Genomic DNA, 21463 nt, shown 5'->3' on the forward strand with positions numbered 1-21463 from the left:
AAGCGCTTCGCTTGCACGAAGGACAGTTGTCGCATCCCAGCAGGTAAAGGCATGGTGTCGTTTGGAAGTGGGAACCTAGCGGGAAGGGGTGAGCGAGCGTCCAGTACCCGAAGGCGGGACGAGGCCGGACTAGACCTGCCTTCTCAGCTCTCTCTGTTTCGGAAGTTGGAGGCCAGCCGTCCTTGACTCTTGCTAGATGGGTTTCACTCACAACGGACCAATGAGAGCGGCCCAGGTACTATTCGAAGAACAAAAGAGAACGGAGGCCGCGATTGTTCCCGGGGCCTCCGAGGGCAGGTGTGAGGGCTTGTTCCATGCAGACGTGAGCTGCTGCAGGGACTGCACCTGCTTCAGGGCAGCGAGCGCCCACGTCGGCAGCTGCGGTTTCCTGTCATTCCTGTGCGTCCGTGACTCCCCGAATTCACTGGCAGCTTTCCCGGCCTCTCCCAGGTTTTGGAAGCACCTGGATTAAATCTTTCCTGCGTGGATGACCCAGAGTGCTTTCTGTTTTCCTGACTGAATGCCGGCGCATAGAGCCAGTGGCAGATAGGAAATGCACGTGGTTTTTTACTTTATTTTTTTAAACTCAGAAGGAATGTAATCCTTCCAATACTTTTTTTAAAAAATATATTTTATTGATTTTTTTACAGAGAGGAAGGGAGAGAGATAGAGAGTCAGAAACATCAATGAGAGAGAAACATCGATCAGCCGCCTCCTGCACATCCCCCACCGGGGATGTGCCCGCAACCCAGGTACATGCCCTTGACCGGAATCGAACCTGGGACCTTTCAGTCCGCAGGCTGACGCTCTATCCACTGAGCCAAACCGGTTTCGGCCCTTCCAATACTTTTAAAAAATATTTTTTTATTGATTTCCGAGAGGGATAGAGATAGAAACACCAATGATGAGAGAGCATCATTGATCGGCTGCCTCCTGCACGCCCCCCACTGGGGATCGAACCCATAACCCGAGCATGTCTGTGCATTTTTATTAACCTTTTCTTTATCAATCGAATAAGATGTCAGGGCTCACTCAGGCCTTGTCTTCTCAAAGCACTTTGGTTAACATTTCCCTACCAGGCACCTTTTCACGGCTACAGAGCTTCCCATCATGATGCTATAATGAATGGACTCAACCAGTTCTGTTTTAGATTTTAAATTTATTTATTTATGGTTTAAGGGTTATTTTTAAATGCTTGTGATTACAAACAAAACTGATACAAAATGGCCCGGCCGGCATGGCTCAGTGGTTGAGCATCGACCTATGAACCAGGAGGTCACGGTTTGATTCCTGGTTCAGGGCACACACCCGGGTTGTGGGCTTGATCCCCAGTGTGGGGGCGTGCAGGAGGCAGCCGATCCATGATTCTCTCTCATCATTGATGTTTCTTTCTTTCTCCCTCTCCCTTCCTCTTTGCAATCAATAAAAATATAACAAACAAACAAAATAATGGACACAAGTAGCCTAATAACTGCGTAGCCACCTGCATCTCTGCTTATTTCTTTAGGATAACTTGCTGAACGTAGAATAGCTGGGTAATAGGAATGTTCTTATTTATTGACAAGCTGAACTGTTTTTTTCTAGAACAGTCCTCAGTTGCTTGAAAACTCCCTTAAAGTCCTGTTTCCCAGGATCCAGATGACATGGACGTACATTTCTGCGTCTTCTCCGCAGAGCTGCAGGCCTCACACGCTGACTTCCTTCCAGGGCCCCCGAGGGGTGGTCCCTGGCCCGGCTCCCCTACCTCACCCCACCCCGCCGCAGTTCATCGCAGTTCCACGTGTCACACGCGCCCCGAGCCGCGGTACGTGCGCCCGAGGAGGACGGTCCCTGTGATTGCTTTTCAACGTGAAAAAGAAAGTGTCCGTGCCTCACATGGATCCGCCGCGGTTGCCAGCACCCGGCCCCATCCTGCCTCCAGGACTTAACGAGACGAGCAGATGCTGTTTCTTGAATCCCCATCGGCGGGCTGTCAGGGTCTGGCGTTCCTGGAACTGAGGTGCGGAACAGGGAAGGGGCGGACTAACACGTATGGGAAATATTCCTCAGGTCTTCCAACTCCCAGTTCCAGTCTAGCTGCGCTCTTCTGAAGCCATTTCTATGGCAGAATGCTCTGTAAGAAGCCTGCAGGCCGGCCGGCGGGGCTCAGGGGTTGAGCGTCAACCTCTGAACCAGGAGGACTCGGTTCGATTCCCGGTCAGGCCACAGGCCCAGGTTGTGGGCTCCATCCCCAGTGTGGGGCGTGCAGGAGGCGGCCGATCCATGATGCTCTCTCATCACTGATGTCTCTCTCTCTCTCCCCTCTCCCTTCATCTCTCTGAAGTCAATAAAATTAAATTAAAGGGGGTCGGCTGTGAAGGTGACAATTGACGTGTGGACGATATTGCGAGGACAGACACTGTGGGTGCCTGGTGGCCCACAGGGGAGACTCCAGGAGGTGGCTCAGCCAGGATGGGGCACCGCGGGTGGGACAGGGGAGCCAAGCGCCGGGGGTTGTGCTGTGGCCACTGATACAGGCGACGCGGAGTTCAACCTGAATGCAGGAAGCCCAGCCGCAGTGCGCCCCCTCCGCCCCCTCTGACATCTGCCAGCAGCGCCGGCCTTTGTGTTAAAAGGAGGCGGGTCGGGGAGCAGCTGAAGAATGGGGACCAGTTTCCTCTCTTTGTGCCCCAGCCCCACTCTGACACGCCCTCCATCCTGAGGCAACTGTGGTCCTCAGCTAAAGTGACAGCTTCATCCTGCTCATCCCAGAGGAAATGCTACTCCCAGGGCCCAGGGGGGCAGAGGCAGGAGGGAGAAGACAGGAGAGAGGAGACTGGAGGGAGGAGGGAGGAAGTAAGAGAGAGGAGGGAGGAGGGTAGGGGACAGGGGAGGCAGGAGAGAGGAGGGAGGAGGACAGGGGGCAGGAGGGAGGGTGTGACAGGATTTCCCGGGAGCATCTGCCATCTAGTGCCGGCAGGAGAAGGGGTGTCGGCCCTCTCCTCGCTGCCTGTGTAAAGTTGTGCTAGGACTCAGTGTGAGAAAACTATAAAACCAGCCGGCCTGGCTCAGGGGCTGAGCATCAGCCTAGGAACCAGGAGGTCAGGGTTCGATTCCCGGTCAGGACACAGGCTCGGGTTGTGGGCTCCGTCCTCAGTGTAGGGCGTGCAGGAGGCAGCCGATCCATGACTCTCATCACTGATGTTTCTATTTCCCTCTCCCTCTCCCTTCCTCTCTGACAGCAATAAAAATATATATTTAAGAAAAAGAAAGAAGCCTGAAATCCCTGCCTGGGGTTGTTGCTTATGCTGGGGGTGCCCTTCAGAGACTTGGGAGGGCAAATGGTGGGAAGAAAGGGTCAAGGGCAGCGGTTCTCAACCTGTGGGTCGCGACCCCTTTGGCGGTCAAACGACCCTTTCACAGGGGTCGCCTCAGACCACCCTGCCTATCAGATAGTTCCATGACGATTCATCACAGTAGCAACATGACAGTGATGAAGTAGCAACGAAAATAATGTTATGGTTGGGTCACACCATGAGGAACTGTATTTAAAGGGCCAGAAGGTTGAGAACCGCTGGTCAAGGGGCTCGTAAAGGACCAGGTAGGGCTCTGCCCGCCCTGCCGCCTGCGCACCCGGCGCTCCCCACACGCTGCTCCTTCAAGCCCCGGGCTTTCCTGCCTCGCGCATCTGCAGTCCGTTCAGCGCAGACCTGGGTCGTGGGGCTCTCGGGCCCTGAGGGTGGACCGGGGGTGACCTGGTGAGCAGGCGGGCGGCTTGGGCGGCTCCCACTACGTGCCGAGGCAGCAGCCCTGGCGCATCTGGAATCCTCTTTGACTGCATCTGGCATGTCCATGCCGGGAGGTCCGCAGAAAATAATAACCCATTTCAATAACAAATCCCTCAAGTTATTTTTAAATACAGAAACGTAAGAAAGAAAACAAGTGGTTCAGGATCCCCCAGCTTAGCTAACACCTCCGTGGACACTAAAAAAACTACAGTCACAGCCCCACCAGCGTGGCTCAGTGGTTGAGGGTCAACCGATGAACCAGGAGGTCACGGTTCGATTCCCGGTCAGGGCACATGCCGGGTTGCAGGCTCCATCCCCAGTGGGGGACATGCAGGGGGCAGCTGATCCATGATTCTCTCTCATCATCAATGTTTCTATCCCTCTCTCCCTCTCTCTTCCTCTCTGAAATCAATAAACATTTTTTTAAAAATAAAATTATAAAAAAATATTGGCAAATAAACAAACAAAAAAAGGAATTGGTTGCCCTGGCTAGTTGGTTGAGCATCATTCTATGCACTGTGTGCTGGGGCACATGCCTGGGTTGCCGGCTCAATCCCTGGTAGCCGATCCATGTGACGCTCACATGTCGATGCTTCTCTCTCTAAAAATCAATGAAAAAAATTTAAAAAAGATATTGGTACGTTTTGTCAAATTGCCCTTTGAAAAGGTTGCCTACATGTGTACCTTCCCCCAAATGGGAATGAAGTTGAAGATCTTTCTATGCGTCAACTGGCTTATTCCTCTGCTACCCTCAGGTTCCCACTGGCCTCCGCATCCTTCTTTCTGACTTGGCTGGGTTTTATAAATAAAAGAAATTAGCTTTTTGTCTACCATTGTGTTTTGCAACTGTTTCCCCCAGTTTGCCGCCTGTGTTTTAACTCTGTGTTCAGTTACTGCTTTGTTTTGCTTTGGTGTGGTTTTGGGGACAGAGAAACTTTAACATGTTATGTGGCAAACTTGGCAGCTTGCCTTCAGTCTGTGGGTTTACTGTCTTATTTTCAAAGGCTTCCCCAACCTGATGCCATGCAATCAATGAATCAACCAATCAATTAATTCACCCCCACTTTTTTTTTTTTTGTTTAATTCTCACCTGAGGATATTTTCCCATTGATTTTTAGAGAGAGCGGAAGGGAGGGGGAGAGACACAGAGAAACATCGCTTGGCATGTGCCCCACCCGGGACTGGAGATGGAGCCAGCAACCGAGGCACGTGCCCTTGATAGAAATCAAACCCAGGACCTTTCAGTCCGCAGGCTGACGCTCTATCCACTGAGCCACACCGGCCAGGGCCTGCACGTCTTTTTATCTCTTCTTTGGCTGGGTTTTCACAGACATCTCCATGGGAGAAACAACCGCCTTATTTTTTTCTCTTCTTGGATTCTCACAGCCAAGTACGGAGTAACCCAAGTTCACGAATTGACAGGCAAGAGGTGGTGCCATGAATGTGGGAAGGCCCCACGCCAGTGTGAAAGGCCTGATGCCATTTCTTCGGTCCCCGTGATTTTGGGAAACCTTCACGGAGCCCCCCAAGACCACGGCACAGGAACCTCTAACGCAGCTGGGAGGGGCCGGTCACCCGGGAAGGATGCAGCCATGCGGCCTGTGCACTAACTCAGACCCCGAGAGCAACGTCCCTTCCACCCAACGCGGTGGGACCTCGGCCAGACCCCGGCTCTAACGCTGACAAGTAAGTATATAACGTCCACCAACAAATGACCAGTAAGCTCCCACATCTGGTTTTGCTCTTAGCTGTGCTTCCTTGTCACCGTGGAAAAAAAAAAAAAACCCGGAAAAGTCTTGAAAGCTAATTAGCTCCAAATTTACTTTAGGCGAGAAGGGCCAAAGAGTTTTGATGACAAATTTTTCTTTGTTCCAGCTGCCAAACTGGTCTTTGACCCTTCCAGTGAACATGCGCGGTTATTTATTTGCCTGTAAGGCCTTTGTGTTTTTCTTTCGAATTCAGAAATCTCTTTCCTGGAATAGGCACCTGGCTTCTGATTCCTATTTGCAAAGAATTCGCTGTCTCCAAGAGGCTTTGCAAACACTGTCCAGCCCTCGCTGGTTTGGCTCAGTGGATAGAGCGTCGGACTGCGGACTGAAGGGTCCCAGGTTCGATTCTGGTCAAGGGCACATGCCCGGGTTGCGGGCTCGATCCCCAGTGTGGGGCGTGCAGGAGGCAGCCGATCCATGATTCTCTCTCATCATTGATGTTTCTCTCTCTCTCTCCCTCTCCCTTCCTCTCTGAAATCAGTAAAAATATATTAAAAAAGAAAGAAAATACTGTACAAAATCTCTCTTTCAATTGTGTATACACTACCTGTGTAATACATAATATTTTAAATTTGATATATATTTCCCTTATTACATTTCTAGGCATTGTCAGAAGGAAATGTGTTATAATTATATGTGTATTTTTTTAAAATATATATTTTTATTGATTTCAGAGAGGAAGGGAGAGAGTGAGAGAGAGAGAAGCATTAATGAGGAGAGAGAATCATGGATCGGCTGCCTCCTGCACGCCCCACACTGGGGATCGAGCCCGCAACCCTCTGGTCCATAGGTCAGGGTTCATAGGTCCACATAGCTGGGGCTCAGTGGCCCTTTCAGCCTCCTGATCGAATGATGGGAAAGTGCAGAGGCCCTGGGCTGGGTGCTGGTTTCTCCTCCGCGTCCTCTCTCCCTGGGAGGCTCTGTCGGCCCCAGAGATCGGCTGTGGTCTGTGAACCGCCAGGAAACCGAGCTGTCCGCTGGGCTTAATCAACCCCGCTGCCCCCTGGACTGCGCAGAGGGCCTGGGATTGCAGGTCCGGGAGCCCGGCCAGGAAGCGGTTTCCTTGCCAAGTCCATGCGCATAACAACTAGAAGAGGATCATTTCCCTTTTTTTTTTTTAAGTATGAATTCGAGTGTCACGCGTTCTCCCATGTAAATATTGGCATCAATCGCCTATTTGCTCCTGGGGGGGGGGGGGGCGCCGTCGCCTGTGGCTGCCGGCAGGGCCTGGGCCTCTGCGTGGGTAACCCAGCTCCTCCCTCTCTAGGAAGGACAGACAGACATTTCATTACAGACTAAGGATCTGAAGCAAAGTGTGGTAACAGCCCGGCCGGCGTGGCTCAGTGGTGAGCATCGACCTAGGAACCAGGAGGTCACGTTCCATTCCTGGTCAAGGGCACAGGCCCGGGTTGCAGGCTCGGTCCCCAGTAGGAGGCGTACAGGAGGCAGCCGATCCATGACTCCCTCATCAGTGATGTTTCTATCTCTCCCCCTCTCCCTGTCTGAAATCAATTAAAAAATAATTTTCACTGCAGTGATCTAGTAAATTAATATAATGAACTATCATCAATCATTGCCTATTGAAGTTTGTATTTTCACTTCTTTCTTTTCCTCTTGTAGGTTTTTTTTTTTTTTTTTTTTAATCTTCATTGAATATTTCCCTAGGATACATTTCTAGGACTAAAATTCTTGGGTTAAAGCGTCATTCATAGTTATTTATTTTCCTGGTTTGAACACACCCCTCCCCCCTTTCTTGCTTGACTGTTTTTGTTCTCAAAACGTAAAAGTCACGAACCGGTTTGGTCATAAAGAAAAGCGTGGAGAATGTTCTCATTCCATTTATCTTTAAGACCTTTGTCTTCCTGTTGTCGAGGCTCTGGTGTCGGCTCCAGGAACCACTGACGAATGGAAAGCGGCTCCGTCAGTGCCAGAGGAATGTGGTGCTGAGATTAGGTCAGAACAACAGGTCTTTATTGAGCACCTACTGTGTACGATGAGCACAGACTGGAGTGCAAGGGAGATTCTGGGAATGGTGACTTGAATTAACTCACTGTCTCCACTAGTCCGGGGCTGTTTTTTTTTTTTTTTTTTCCCCAGAAATTTCCTCTTTCCTGAACCTCAGGCCGCCTTCATCAAGATCGAGTCTCATCCAGCCAGCGTGGCTCAGTGGGTTGAGCATTGACCTAGGAACCAGGAGGTCACGGTTTGATTCCTGGTCAGGGCACATGCCCGGGTTGCAGGTTCTGTCACCAGTGTGGGGCGTGCAGGAGGCAGCCGATCCACGATTCTCTCTCTCATGGATGTTTCCCTCTCTCTCTCCCCCTCTCCCTTCCTCTCTGAAATCCATAAAAATATATTTTTAAAAAAGAAGAAAGTCAAGCTAGCCTTACAGGTGGCACCTTTCCAGTGGCGGGACTGGAGGGTGGAAAGCGGGGTCGGAGGCAGCCCCAGGGACACGCCGAGGGGACTTAGCGGCCCCTGATGTCGGCCAGGTTCACGGCTGGTCCTGCTGGCAGGTGAGGTGAGATGCTGGTCCCTGCATCTCCATGTGTTCAGTCCCAAACGACCACAGCGCAGCCTAAGCCAGAGGCGGCAGGAGGGCTGGGGTGTTGGGTGAAGCGGTAGAGGACCAGGCAAACCCCCCTTTCTCACAGGAGCCCCCCCTAAAGGAAAAGATCCTGGGAGAGGTTGGGAGGGTGGCAGCACAGAGAGCATTTCTAGTGCAGGCCTGCCACCTAGCGGTCATTTTGGAGAAGCGCTTTTCACACTTATTTACCTGTTTATGGAAGTATTTTCACACAGCAAAGACATGTTTATCTGTCAATCCATGTTTTCTTTCCTTTTCTCTTTTCTGTCATTTTGTTAATCCTCACCCGAGGATATTTTTCCATTGTTTTTTAGGGAGAGTGGAAGGGAGGGGGAGAGACAGAGAGAAACGTCGATGTGAGAGAGACACATCGAGTGGTTGCCTCCTGCACAAGCCCGGACCAGGGCCTGATCCGAGGAGGAGCCTGCAACTGAGGTTACGTGCCCTTCACCGGAATGGAACCCGGGACCCTTTGGTCCGCAGGCCGGCGCTCTATCCACTGAGCCACACCGGCTAGGGCTATTATTATTTTAAAAATAAAATTGGAAGGATTCCTTCCTGCTTTCTCATATGGTTGTTGTACTCATTGAAAGAGCCGAAGTAGCCCTAACTGGTTTGGCTCAGTGGATAGAGTGTCGGTCTGCGGACTGAAGGGTCCCAGGTTCGATTCCGGTCCAGGGCATGTACCTTGGTTGCAGGCACATCCCCAGTAGTGGGCATGCAGGAGGCAGCTGATTGATGTTTCTCTCTCATAGATGTTTCTAGCTCCCTATCCCTCTCCCTTCCTCTCTGTAAAAAATCAATAAAATATATATATATATATTTTTAAAAAGAAAGAGCCGAAGTAGCCCTAACCGGCTTGGCTCAGTGGATAGAGCGCTGGCCCGCGGACTGAAGGGTCCGGGTTCGATTCCGGTCAAGGGCATGGACCTCAGTTGTGGGCTCAGCGTGTAGGAGGCGGCTGATTGATGTTTCTCTCTCATGGATGTTTCTAACGCTCTCTCCCTTCCTTTCTGTAAAATCAATAAAAGTATATTTTTTTTAAAAAGAGAAAGCTGAAGTAAGAGAAGACACTTTGAAACCCCAGGGACATACAGATGTCGGCTGCTGTCTATGGTCATTTCAGATCACTTCAGGGCCCCTCATCTGTCTGTCTGTCTGTCTGCGTCTCCTTCTATGAACAGTCAGGTGGAAAGCAGAGGGTGCAGCTCTCAGCTCTGCTCAGCAAGAACCCTCCTCAAGCCCCAGGACACGAGGCGATGACTAGCTGGGGTGCCCGGGAGGACCGGGCTCTGCCATCTGTCCCGGCGTCTGGCTCCAGCTCACGGGCACTGCCCGGTTCCTGAGCTGACAGCTCCCATGGTGCCCGGGGCGGGACCCTCTGGTTCTCGGGCATCGCGATGCGGGACGGCTGTCTTCCCTGGGGGCCCTGTGACATCAGCTGACACCTCACGCACTCTCTGCGGCTCTCGGGGACCCAGTGGGCTCACTGTGCCGGTCGCCACCTCCAAGTGGTTGCTGTTATCGAGGGCTTTTCTCAAACTGGCGGACTCCATCACCTCCTGGCCTCCTTCCCTTCTCTACAGATTCCCCCAGTTATGGTTAAAAAATGAGACACTGATGTCCAAGCCAGTGTGGTTCAGTGGATAGAGCGCCAGCCTGTGGACTGAAGGGTCCCAGGTTCAATTCCGGTCAAGGGCACGTACCTCCTTTGCAGGCTCGATCCCCAGCCTTGGGCGGGGCGCATGCTGGAGGCAACCAATCGATGTGTCTCTTTCACATCAATGTTTCTCTCTCTCTCTCCCTGTCCTTCCCTTATCATTTTCTCTAAAAAAATCAATGGAAAAATGTCCTCGGGTGAGGATTAACAACAACAGAATAGTGTCTACGTGTGTAGGGGTGCACATCCTGGGTTGCTAGGCATTGCCTGGCCCCCCCTCTCCCCGCCCCCTCCGTCTCTAGAAAATCCTGGGAGATGCTCAGCCAGCCCCTGTGAGCAGGCGGGCGGGAGGCCCTGGATGAGGACACATCTTCCTGGTGGGCCACGTGCTCTGGTCAGTCTCCCGGGGAGGCCGGGGGTCGGTCACGTGTGCTCTTGGCGGTTTTGCAAGGCCCCGGAGGAAACCGTCAGCTGGGCTTCTGGCCTTGGCCTTGGGCCCGAGGGGCAGCTGGAACGTCCATGAGCCGGCGCTTTGTTCAGCCTCCTGCAGGTGCCCAGGCCCTCGAGTGGCTCCTGCAGATGCTGCAGGAACGAAGTGAAGCTTTCTTCTCTTCTCTCTCTCTTTTTCAAATTTATTTTTTAATATATTTTATTGATTTTTTACAGATCGGAAGGGAGAGGGATAGAGAGCTAGAAACATCAACGAGAGAGAAACATCCATCAGCCGCCTCCTGCACACCTCCTACTGGGGATGTGCCCGCAACCAAGGTACATGCCCTTGACCGGAATCTAACTGGGACCCTTCAGTCCGCAGGCCGACGCTCTATCCACTGAGCCACACCAGTTAGGGCTCTCTCTTTTTTAAAAAATAAATCTTTATTGTTGAAAGTATTACATATGTCCCCTTTTTTCCCTACGTTGCCCTCTCCCACCCCCCACCCTTTTTTTTTTCTTTCTTTAAAAAAACATTTTTATTGATTTCAGTAAGGAAAGGAGAGGGAGAGATAGAAACATCATTGATGAGAGAGAATCATGGATCGGCTGCCTCCTGCACGCCCCACACTGGGGATCGAGCCCACAACCCGGGCATGTGTCTCGACCAGGAATCAAACCGTGACCTCCTGGTTCCTAGGTCGACGCTCAACCACTGAGCCGGCACGGCCGGGCTGTTCATTTATTGATGCACTCATTGGTTGATTCTTGCATGTGCCCTGACCAGGGATCGAACCCACAACCTTGGTGTATCGGGACAACGCTCTAACCAACTGAGCTACCCGGCCAGGAGCCGAGTGGTGGATATCAATGCAAAATAAAATGGAGGCCTCCTTCCTCAATGGCTGTGGCCATGTGACCCTCTAAACCAGCGGTTCCCAACCTGTAGGTCGCTACCCCTTTGGGGGTCAAACGACCCTTTCACAGGGGTGGCCTAAGACCATCGGAAAACACATCTATAATTACATATTATTTTTGTGATTAATCACCATGCTTTAACAATGTTCAATTTGTCACGATGAAAATACATCCTGCATATCAGATATTTACACGATGATCCATAACAGTAGCAAAATTACAGTCATGAAGTAGCCACGAAAATAATGTTATGGTTGGGGGTCCCCACAACATGAGGAACTGGATTAAAGGGTCGCGGCATCAGGAAGGTTGAGAGCCACTGGTTTAGACCACTCTGAGGGCCAGGTCTCTGGCAGACACGAATTGTTGGCAGAGAAAGATGAGCTGACGATCACATGTCTAGAAGGAGGGCCCATGAGTTATCTCCCTGTTAGAGCTGTAGACACAGTATCTGCCCCGAGAAAGGAAAGGTTGTTTAGACCATCTATTTAGCCGAAAACTCTGATCACATCCGTTGGCATGACGTTATCTGATGGTATTTGAACCCGGCCCAATTTCCTCTCTCCAGGCCTTCACAGATGAGCGGCTTCAGGTTGTCCAATGTTATTTCCTGGGTTGAAGACAGATTTCTCTTCTCCAATTCATTCAAGTTTATTATTATTTTTTTTGAAAGAAAAGATCTCCGGACAATTAAATTTCCCAGAATTGTTTAAGCATCGTTATTGTTCTCAATGAGAACGTTTCCTCTTTAGCTCCGGCTCCGTAACTTGATGGGAATTGTCGGGAGCATCTATCATGACAGGAGAATCGAGAAATGAGTCAACGCTCCCGTCGAATGTCAGCATCCCCGCTGAGAGCATTCGTTCTGATACGTGTCGGGCCAAGGACTCGGGGGTCAATGGGGCATGCCACCTGCCCTCAAAGAGCTTAGGATTCGGACGGGGAGGCGAAAAGGGACGTTAATTATACAGAAGGCACGATTGTCCCAGTCTACCTCCTCTTACTTCTGGAATGACCCTGATGAAAGGGGTGGGGGGGAATATTATGTGTGAAAATGCAGCCGTGTGAGTGACCTCTGACCTCAGTGTAGGTCTCCTTATATGAAAGGAGAGCGTTTGTACCCAGGCATCGGAAATGCCACTGGGTGTGGGTGTGGGTGTGTGTGTGTGTGTCTAGTGAGAGACAACATCGCACTGTGGTGAGGCACGCGGGCTCCAGCCAGATTGCCGGGTTCAAAGCGCCCCCTGCCACTTTTCTAAGTTCTAACCTCTCTGTGCCTCAGTTATCTAGTCTGAAAATGGGTGTGATAAGTGGGTTGTTGCAAAAGGGAAATAAGTCCAGCAAAGTTTAAATTGTGTAGCACGCCATCTGGCATTGTAGTGAGCGCGCAATAACATTAGCTGTTACTAGTACACTTCTTTTCTTTAAATATATATTTTTATGGATTTCAGAGAGGAAGGGAGAGGGAGAGAGAGAGAAACATCAATGATGAGGGAGAATCATGGACCGGCTGCCTCCTGCTCACCCCACACTGGGGATCGAGCCCGCAACCCGGGCATGTGCCCTGAGCGGGAATCGAACCTGACCTCCTGGTTCCTAGGTCGATGCTCATCCCCTGGGACCCGCCTCCCATATTGTCCAGAAAAGCAAACTTGTCCAGAGTGAAAAGCCAACTTTCAGAGGTCGGTCGGTAGGTCGGTCCGGAGAAGGCTCGCGCGCGCGTGTGCGAGGGGCCGGGGCTGGAGAGGAAGCCGAGCCGCCCGCCCCGGGAGCCGGAAGGAGCGCCCGCCGCCCCCGCCCCACTTCCCGCCCCGCTCCGCTCCCCCCGCCTCGGTCCCGGTCCGGGGAGCCGCCCCGCAGCTGGAGGAGCCTGAGGCGCCGGCCGGCGGGGGTCCCCAGGGCGCAGGTAGGGGCGCTGTCCGCGCGGCCGCAGGGACCCTGTGGGGCGTGGGCTGCGCCGCTGTGAAGACTGGGGTTCAGTGCACCCTCCTGAGGCGGGGGAAACTGAGGCAGGGCGCTTGGCGCGCGGGGTGGGGAGAGGAGTCGGGTCCGGGGCGGCCCCCCACGCCCAGCGGGCCGGGCCCTCCCCAAGGACCGTGCGAGACCCGGGTGGGCGGCAGTTTTCCAAAGAGCGGCATCCCCCCCCCCCCCCGCTCCTCCCCCCCCCCCGACCCCCCCCCCCGCTCCCCGCCCCAATGGCGGCCCGGTAGCCGAAGGGGGGCCGGGACAGGGGCGTGCCCGAGTCGCGCCCCCCTCGCCGTGCGCCCCCCTCACCCGCCGTTGGCTCCCCTCACCCGCCGTGCGCCCCCCTTGCCGTGCGCCCCCTCCCGCCGTGCGCCCTCCTCGCCGTGAGTCTGTGCTTCAGGGTCGCCCGTCGCGCCCTCCGCCCAGGTTCCACCCGTCCGGACCTGGAGGGAGGAGGTTGGGGGGAGGGAGGGGGTGCTGGCACCTCCCCAGGGGGCTGCTCTGCAACCAGCGCGCGCCTCACGCTTCCTTCCGACTTGGCGACAGCAGCGCCCACCTGGGGCGCAGGAGCGGTGGAGCCCGGGTTGCTCAGGCCATTCGCTGGCGGTCGCTTTTCAAGGACCCGACGGCTCCTGGGCTCAGGCTCAGTCTATGCAGAGGAGCGGGAGACTCGCGCCCCCGAATTCGGTGTGGAGCTGGGGGCGCTGCCCGGTAACGTTAGACACATCCCTGGACGTCCCATCCCGAGCCCCGCGTCCTCGGGGGACAAGGGGACACGGACCACCCGCCTGCCTGTCTCAGAGCCCTTGTGGGAGGAAGCGCTTTGCAGAATGAGTGGTCGGTGGTACCCATGCAATTTGAACAACACCAGGCTGCTAAGGTTGGGGGTTGGGGCCAGTCTGTCCGCAGCTCAATCCTGGACTGAGGCGAGCCTCAGTTTCCCCATTTGTTCCTACTTCATAGGGTCGTTATGGGTTTTTTTTTAATTTATTTTATTTTATTTTTTACAGAGAGGAAGGGAGAGGGAGAAGGATAGCGAGTTAGAAACATCGATGAAAGAGAAACACCGATTCAGCTGTCCCTTGCACGCCCCCTACTGGGGATGTACCCGCAACCCAGGTACATGCCCTTGACGGGAATCGAACCTGGGACCCCTGAGTCCGCAGGCCGACGCTCTATCCACTGAGCCAAACCAGCCAGGGCCGTTAGGGGGTTTACATGTGTCGGTGGATGGCCAGCACCTAGCCCAGTGCCTGAGAGACAGTAAGCTCTACATCGCCCTGGTTGCCATTTTTACCCAAGTAATGAGGGTGATGTAGGAATACTACTAGTAATTACATTTTATTAAAGTAGGAACAGTGGAGTATTTTTTAAAATATATATTTTTATTGGTTTCAGAGGGGAAGGGAGAGGTAGAGAGATAGAAACATCGATGATGAGAGAGAATCATGGATCGGCTGCCTCCCGCACGCCCCACACTGGGGATGGAGCCTGCAACCCGGGCCTGTGCCCTGACCGGGAATCGAACCGAGATCTCCTGGTTCATAGGTCGTCGCTCAACCGCTGAGCCCCGCCGGCCAGGCATAATTCTTATCTTTTAGTGCCCAAATGACACTGGCCACTCAGTTTGCTCTCTGAAACCTCCAAGCCTTCCCCATCACATTAAAGCAAAAGACGTTACGAACTGTCCTGGTATCTTGTAGCATGTCTGCCATCTTGAATCATGTAGCGTTTGGCTCCAAGAGGGGGGAAAAAAAAAACACCAAAAACGTGCTGGATTAATCTCTCCCGGGAAAAGATTGAACGACAGGGCTAATGAGGCGAGACAGATGGAGTTCTGAGAGGAAGATGGCAAATTCTGGAGCGAATCTAATGAAAGGGCTACGTGAACTTTCCGCTGCTGCATAAATAAAATATGACAGTCGGTGTCAGCAAGCGCTTAGCAAATATCTAATCTCATTATTTTCTTTAGCTTTACATAGAAATGTTACTTTTAAACAATTTTTTTAATTTTTTTTTTTACAAGTAGCAGTATATACTATAACAGACACAGGGCAGGCACCTGCCCACCCTCTATGCCCACTTTTTCTCTACAGAATCTTCAGACGGCAACACGCCCATGGCATCGCCAGCTTGAAGGGTGAAGTAAAATGCTCTCAGGGGAGATAGCAGGCTTTCATCCTGGCTCAGTCCTCATGGGCTCCCAAGGGTGATGGAAACTAGCTCTGGAGAAGCGGGGTGGGGGTGGGGTGAGGTTACTGGTTATTCTCAGAGATGCAGTAGTTCTTCTAAACTCAAAGCGTCTGTGCCCTGACCCTCTGGGCTTCCTGGGACTTGTATTTAATTGTTTACGCATTTCCAGGCAAATCCTTCAAAAAAAACATGCCGCTAGAAGCGGTGCCCCCAACGTGGGTAGACCAGCTGGCTCCCCGCCGTGGTGGCCTGGCACGGCTCATATCCGGAAGGAAGCGCTTGCAGAGCCAGTGGGGCCTTGTGCCGCCTTAAAGGAGGAGGAGAGCAGTCGGTAAGATTGTCACCATTCACTTCAAGGCGCAGGGAGGTCTCATTCTGGCTCGGGGACACCCGGGGCCGCCCATAGGTCGCCAGGGGGGCGTGGGAAGAAATTGTGAATTTGCGCCCTGGAGCTGTGCAGCCTGAGCCCTTGGGAGTGTGCCCCTTTTGAGATGGCAGAACCAGGGCTTCTGTGACCGTTCCCTGTCCCCCCTGTCCCTCCTGTGTCCCCGATAAGCCGCAGGGACTTAAGTTATCCTGCTCCGAGGACCCGCCGTTGTGGTAAATGCCAGAGCGATGGCCGTTTGAACTTCCCTGGGCTGTGCGCTTCCTCCCGGAGCTAGGATCCATGTGCTGTCTGCTTCCGTAAACCCAGTTCGCCGTGCTCACTGACCATAGGCCAACGTGTTAATGTCACACTCCTTCTCTCTCAAAAATCAGCAGCTCCATTGGTCAGGCTGGGAAGGCAGCCCAGATCCCGAGGCTGTTGGTGTTGGGAGGGGCCTTGGCCATCCTCACCGAGTTCTAGGACCGGCATAGTCACGTCTTTTTTTAAAAAAAAATAATTTTATTGATTTCAGAGAGGAAGGGAGAGAGAGAAACATCAATGATGAGAGAGAATCATCGACCGCTGCACACCACCCACTGGGGATCAAGCCTGCAACCCAGGCCTGTGCCCTGGCCGGGAATCGAACCGTGACCTCCTGGTTCCTAGGTCGACGCTCAACCACGGAGCCATGCCGGCCGGGCTCTCCCCAACTTCTCAGCTCTGTCCACGTCAGTGGGCCTTTATTCCATTCTCTCGCCCCAGAGGTGGCCCGATGTGGACATTCCTACCCTTGCTTGTCACACGCTGGGATACGCATTCATTTAGCCTGGCACCCGGGATATACATCTGGTGACTACTTTTCCCTTCTCGAAACCAGAGCGCTTGCCAGTCTCCAGCTTCGGTGGGACCCTTTGCTCCGAGCCCGCGGAGCGTGTGTTTGTGGTCACGTCCCCGAGGTCCTTGAGCCCCGGGCCACACTTGATCCGACCTCGTCTGGGGACCCGGACGTAGTCGAGGTCGCCAGGTGTCCTCATTCTACCTTGCTGCCTGGCTCTGGCTGCGATTTCTCCTCGGTGATGCTACCACTGCCCTTCCCAACCCGAAGATCACTTTCTCTCGTGGAGGCGAGGGCTGAACATCTGAGCTCTGTAATCCTGCCTCGCCTTCTCTCTTACCTGCTGCCACGGTGCCCCAACCAACTGGCGGGCCCGGGGCCTGACGCTCTGGCCCAGGTTTTGTTGTTTGTTCGAAGCACACCTTTTTGCTGACCTTAGTGTATTTGTAGAAAGGTGTAATCATACTGGACTTTAGTCCTCCTGATACTTTAAAATTTTTTTTTTAAAAAAATATGTTTTTATTGTTTTTAGATAGAGAAGAAGGGAGGGGGAGAGAGAGATAGAAACATCAATGATGAGAGAGTCTTGCTGATCGGCTGCCTCCTGCACGCCCCCCACTGGGGATCGAGCCCACAACCTGGGCAGGTGCCCTTGACCAGAATGGAAGCCAGGACCCTTCAGTCCACGGGCCGACGCTCAACCACGGAACCACGCCAGCGAGGGCCAGCTCCTTCTCCTTTTAAAGACTGTCCAGGAAAATCCCCCAATGTTCTCAGAACACAGCGATGACTTCAGGTGCCCGAAGAACTCGGAAGAGAAACAAAAACGCATGGAGACGCTGTCGCCACTTGTCACAAGCTGCGATGGGCCTTCGAAAATCCATGCCAGGGATTCTACTGTGTCCTGAGAACAGTCCTTCAAGGGGTGGGGCCTGTGCCCATTGTATAGATGAGCAAACCGAGGCACGGACAGGCGTTGTAATTTGCTCAGGATCGCCCAGACGGGATGGACAGAATCAAGACCCAGTCCTCCTTTGTGTGACCAGACCCCGGCCCTGAATTTCGAGCTGGTCAACCTCCTACGTGTCGGATGAGATTAGTCATCAGCACAGTAACTCGGGGCGTATCTGCGAACACCCCACGCTCTAGGGTGACTTCGGTGTCAGCTCAGGAAGGCAGGTTGGAAGGAGATGGTGAGAGCTGACATGTGACACCTTGGCTTGGTCTCACCTGATAACGGCTGCTAACAGCGAGGGCTGGCCAGCCCGGGCTCAGAGGGGAGGGAGGGGACGGGAAGAACGGTGTTTCCGTCCACCCTCCTTGGCCCAGGAAGCGGGGTGAGCGGCTGGGGGAGGGGGTCTTCAGTCTGCTGGCAGGGCAGGGGGCTCCAGTTGTGGAGACATTTGATGTCAGCATGTCAGCAGCTATGAGCTGGGGGATGTGCTGAGAGAAGGCGCTATGGACGGGCTCAGAGCACGGGCTCTCTAGGCCCTAGCCCAGGGGTGGGCAAACTTTTTGACTCGAGGGCCACAGTGGGTTCTTAAACTGGACCGGAGGGCCGGAACAAAAGCGTGGATGGAGTGTTTGTGTGAACTAATATAAATTCAAAGTAAACATCATGACATAAAAGGGTACGGTCTTTTTTTTTTTTTTTTTTAGTTTTATTCATTTCAAACGGGCCGGATCCGGCCCGCGGGCCGTAGTTTGCCCACGGCTGCCCTAGAGTCTCGGGGACCCCCCCACCCCCGGCTGCGGAAACCGAGGGGCCGGTCTCTGCTGTGAAAACGAGGGCAGACGCGGCAGTTGCTGGGTTGTTTGGAAAGAACAGCTCCGGAGAGGGCTCCTTCTGGCTCATCCATATTTCATGAGGCAGCAGCTAAAACATTCATGAGCGACACCCGCCGTGGCGGCTGCCTCCTGCACCTCCTGGGGGCGCTCAGATGGCGGTCAGATTTTTGCATCGCTCTTTCCATGGAAAGAGAAAGACAGTCATGTGTGAGCGGGAATCGCGCCGTGGAGGGGGCTGGCAGGGGTCTCGGAGCGATCCCTTTCCGTGGCGTGGGCATCTGCTGCCAGACTCCTCCCTGGAGGAAGGGCCCAGGCGGGGCAAGGAGAGGGAGCAGGCATCGGGTGGAGAGTTGGTCAGGGATTGGTCAACAGGGGCATGGGTTGCGGGTCATGTGACATGGCGCTGGACACTGTGTGTGTGTTTACGTTGTATGTATGCACGGTACACACACATACATATGCGTGGTGTGTGTATATGTGTGGAGTGTGTGTATATGTACACATGTGTGTGGTGTTTGTATATACATGTGGCATGCACACGGGCATGTGCATATGTGCGATGTGTGACATGCATACACGCACATGCACATGCATGTGCGACACATACACATGTGGTGTGCATATGTGTATATAAGAGTGCTGTGTACACACACGTGTGGTATATATATGTAAATACATGTGCATATGCATGCATGCATGCGTGTGTGGTATTTGTATGTGTGCACATGTGGTGCGTGTGTGTGTGTGTAGTTCCCTGTTGGCCCTGGGAGCCTCCTCAGTACAGAAACTGCCGAGTCTCAGCCGAGGCTGCGCTGGCTCCCTTTGGCCTTGAGCTCTGGGCCATGTCCTGGGGCCTTTGTTCAGGATGAGACTCTCGTCTTAACTCCTGCATGGAAAACAAACACAGCGTGAACGGTGACTGTGCCAGGCGCGGGCAGCGCAGTGCCAGGCATCCTGTCCCCTGGCCTCCTGCAGCACCACGTGGTGGGTCCCACTCCACAGATGACAGCGCAGGCGGCAGAGAGGGGCCCCCCACCAGCGTGCCCTCCACGCGGCAGAGCCACGTGTGAAACGCAGGCCTTCTGTGTCCGGAGCCCCTGCCCCTTCCTGCTGCAAAGCACAGGCCACACATCATGTGTGCACATGTGCGAGGGTGTGTGTGTGTGTGTGTGTGTGTGTGTGTGTGTGTATGTGTGCGCGCGCATGTTTTTAATGTAAACTTCCGTTCGGAGCGCCCTGGCTGTGCCCTGTGAGCCAGGCAGTGAGGTGCCCGCATCTGCTCTCCTGCTTCTGTGAAGCATCAGCCATTTCTATTGTTCCTATTCCTGTTGCCTCGCCGGGCGGGGAGCACAGCCCTGGTTTGGGGAGCACGGCCGGCAGGGCCTCTGCCATCCAGGGTGAGATGAGCCGAGGGGCGCACCCCGTGTCGCAGCCCGCTGTCCAGGGCCGGCCAGCACGCGGGGACGCGGGCCGCTCAGACAATGGAAACTTCCCTGCTGTTCCCTGAGTTGCTGGAGTCAGCGATTGGACCGCACTTGGCGGATCGCTGGCGGCCGCATTGCAAGGCACCTGCTTTCTGGGCCGACTCCGGCAGGAAAGTGCTGATGCGCCTAAAAGACCAGCAGGCGGGGTGCTGGCGGCCCGGGGAGCTGCCAAGGTGATGGCTCCGCGTGCCAGCCGGCGTGTTGGCCTCACCCGCAGCGGGGCCAGCTGCTCTGCCGGACGGAAGTGTGGTCACCTCCCCGGATCATCAGAATCTTCGTCCGGGGCGACCCCTGAGTCCCGAGCCCGCATCTCAGATGCACCCAGAGCTGACCTCAAACCCAGGGGTGTCCTCCAGCCCAGTTCCCACGGAGCCTGCGGGATCTGAGGTTGATTTATTTCTTTTTAAGTATATTTGTATTGATTTCAGAGAGGAAGGGAGACGGAGAGAGAGAATCATGGATCGGCTGCCTCCTGCACACCCCCCACTGGGGATGGAGCCCACAACCCGGGCATGTGTCCTGACAGGGAATCGAACCCTGAACTCCTTGGTTCGTAGGTCGACGCTCACCACTGAGCCACGCTGGCCGGGCGAGATCTGTGGTTTCACGTGCTGTTTCCTCTCTTCCCAGGCAGCCAGGATTGCTTGCCACCTGCGGCATCTTTTCAGAGACGGCGGCGGCTGGCACGGAAACCGGCTACATGAGACGCGAGGCCGGGCCCCTGATCAGGTTGCTCTCCGCTGCCGGGGGCGCCTCGTCCCGGGCCCAGGGCGGGGCGTGCGGTGAGGAGCCCCATCAGTCCGAGTCCAGGCCCAGACAGTGTGGCCTTGACCCTGGAGGCCCGTGGCGGGGCCCCGAGGTTGGGAGCCCACTTCCCACGAGTGCAGCAGCCTCAACTCTCGCTCCTGAGGGCCCCCAAGGCCCAGTCCAGACCCCGGCGCGAGGGGCCCCAGGCTTCTCTGGGATTCAGTTTGGAGCTGGCACCGATTGCCCTCCAGGCTGCCCAGGGGGTGCGGCCCTGGGGATGCTGGGTGTCAGGGGGCAGCGCCCACCCATGGACAGTCCTGAGGCCCCAGGTCCTCGCCGGGACGCCACCTGCGGGGAAGGAGCGAGGGGCACCCGGACAGAAGGCCGCCCGGCCCCCGAGGAGGGGAGTGGCCCCAGATGCAGCCTCGGGAGTGGCCCCCAGGCCCCCTCGCCCCCCGCCAGCCCCCCGCCGGCCTTCACCTCCAGCTTCAGCTTCATCCGGCTCTCGCTTGGTTTGGCCGGGGAACGCGGAGAAGCGGAGGGCTGCCCGCCGGCCAGGGAGGCCGAGGACACGGGGGCCAGAGCTGCCAGCCTGGATGGGCCCCGCCAGGACCCTGGACGTCTCTCTCCCCACTTTGGTCTCAAGGCAGCTTGGGGCCCCGCGGACTCCGCCTGGACCCGGGCAGGCGGCCCCCGGCTGGAGGGTGAGCCACTCTCTGTACTGGACACAGACGCTGCCTCCTCCTGCTCCCCGGATCCCCCAGGGTGCGAGGGGGCTGCTAGCCGCTGGGACCCGCTGCTCCGGAAGTGCGAACCCCTGCTGCAGGGGTGTCTGCTCAGCCACCGCCGACGGCTGGAGGTGGGTGTCCCTAGCCCCAGGTCACCAGTCACAGGCTCTCATGAGCTCCAGGCAGAGGGCAGGAAGTGGGCGGTTCTGGGGGTGACCAACTT

General features: G+C 54.7%; 1 protein-coding gene across 1 annotated transcript in view; it reads left to right on the top strand.

The window, feature by feature from the left end:
* Positions 1 to 12977: 12977 nt before the first annotated feature.
* The window catches only part of DISC1 (DISC1 scaffold protein), a 57141-nt gene continuing 48655 nt past the window's right edge, over positions 12978 to 21463 (top strand). Inside the window, exons 1-2 of the mRNA XM_059677672.1 lie at positions 12978 to 13039; positions 20396 to 21371. Of these exons, the coding sequence (XP_059533655.1) occupies positions 20466 to 21371 (906 nt within the window). The 5' untranslated portion in view covers positions 12978 to 13039; positions 20396 to 20465. The remainder of the gene's footprint in view (positions 13040 to 20395; positions 21372 to 21463) is intronic.

This window comes from Myotis daubentonii, chromosome 20 (genome assembly GCF_963259705.1).
Source record: "Myotis daubentonii chromosome 20, mMyoDau2.1, whole genome shotgun sequence".
Classification (NCBI taxonomy): Eukaryota; Metazoa; Chordata; class Mammalia; order Chiroptera; family Vespertilionidae; genus Myotis; species Myotis daubentonii.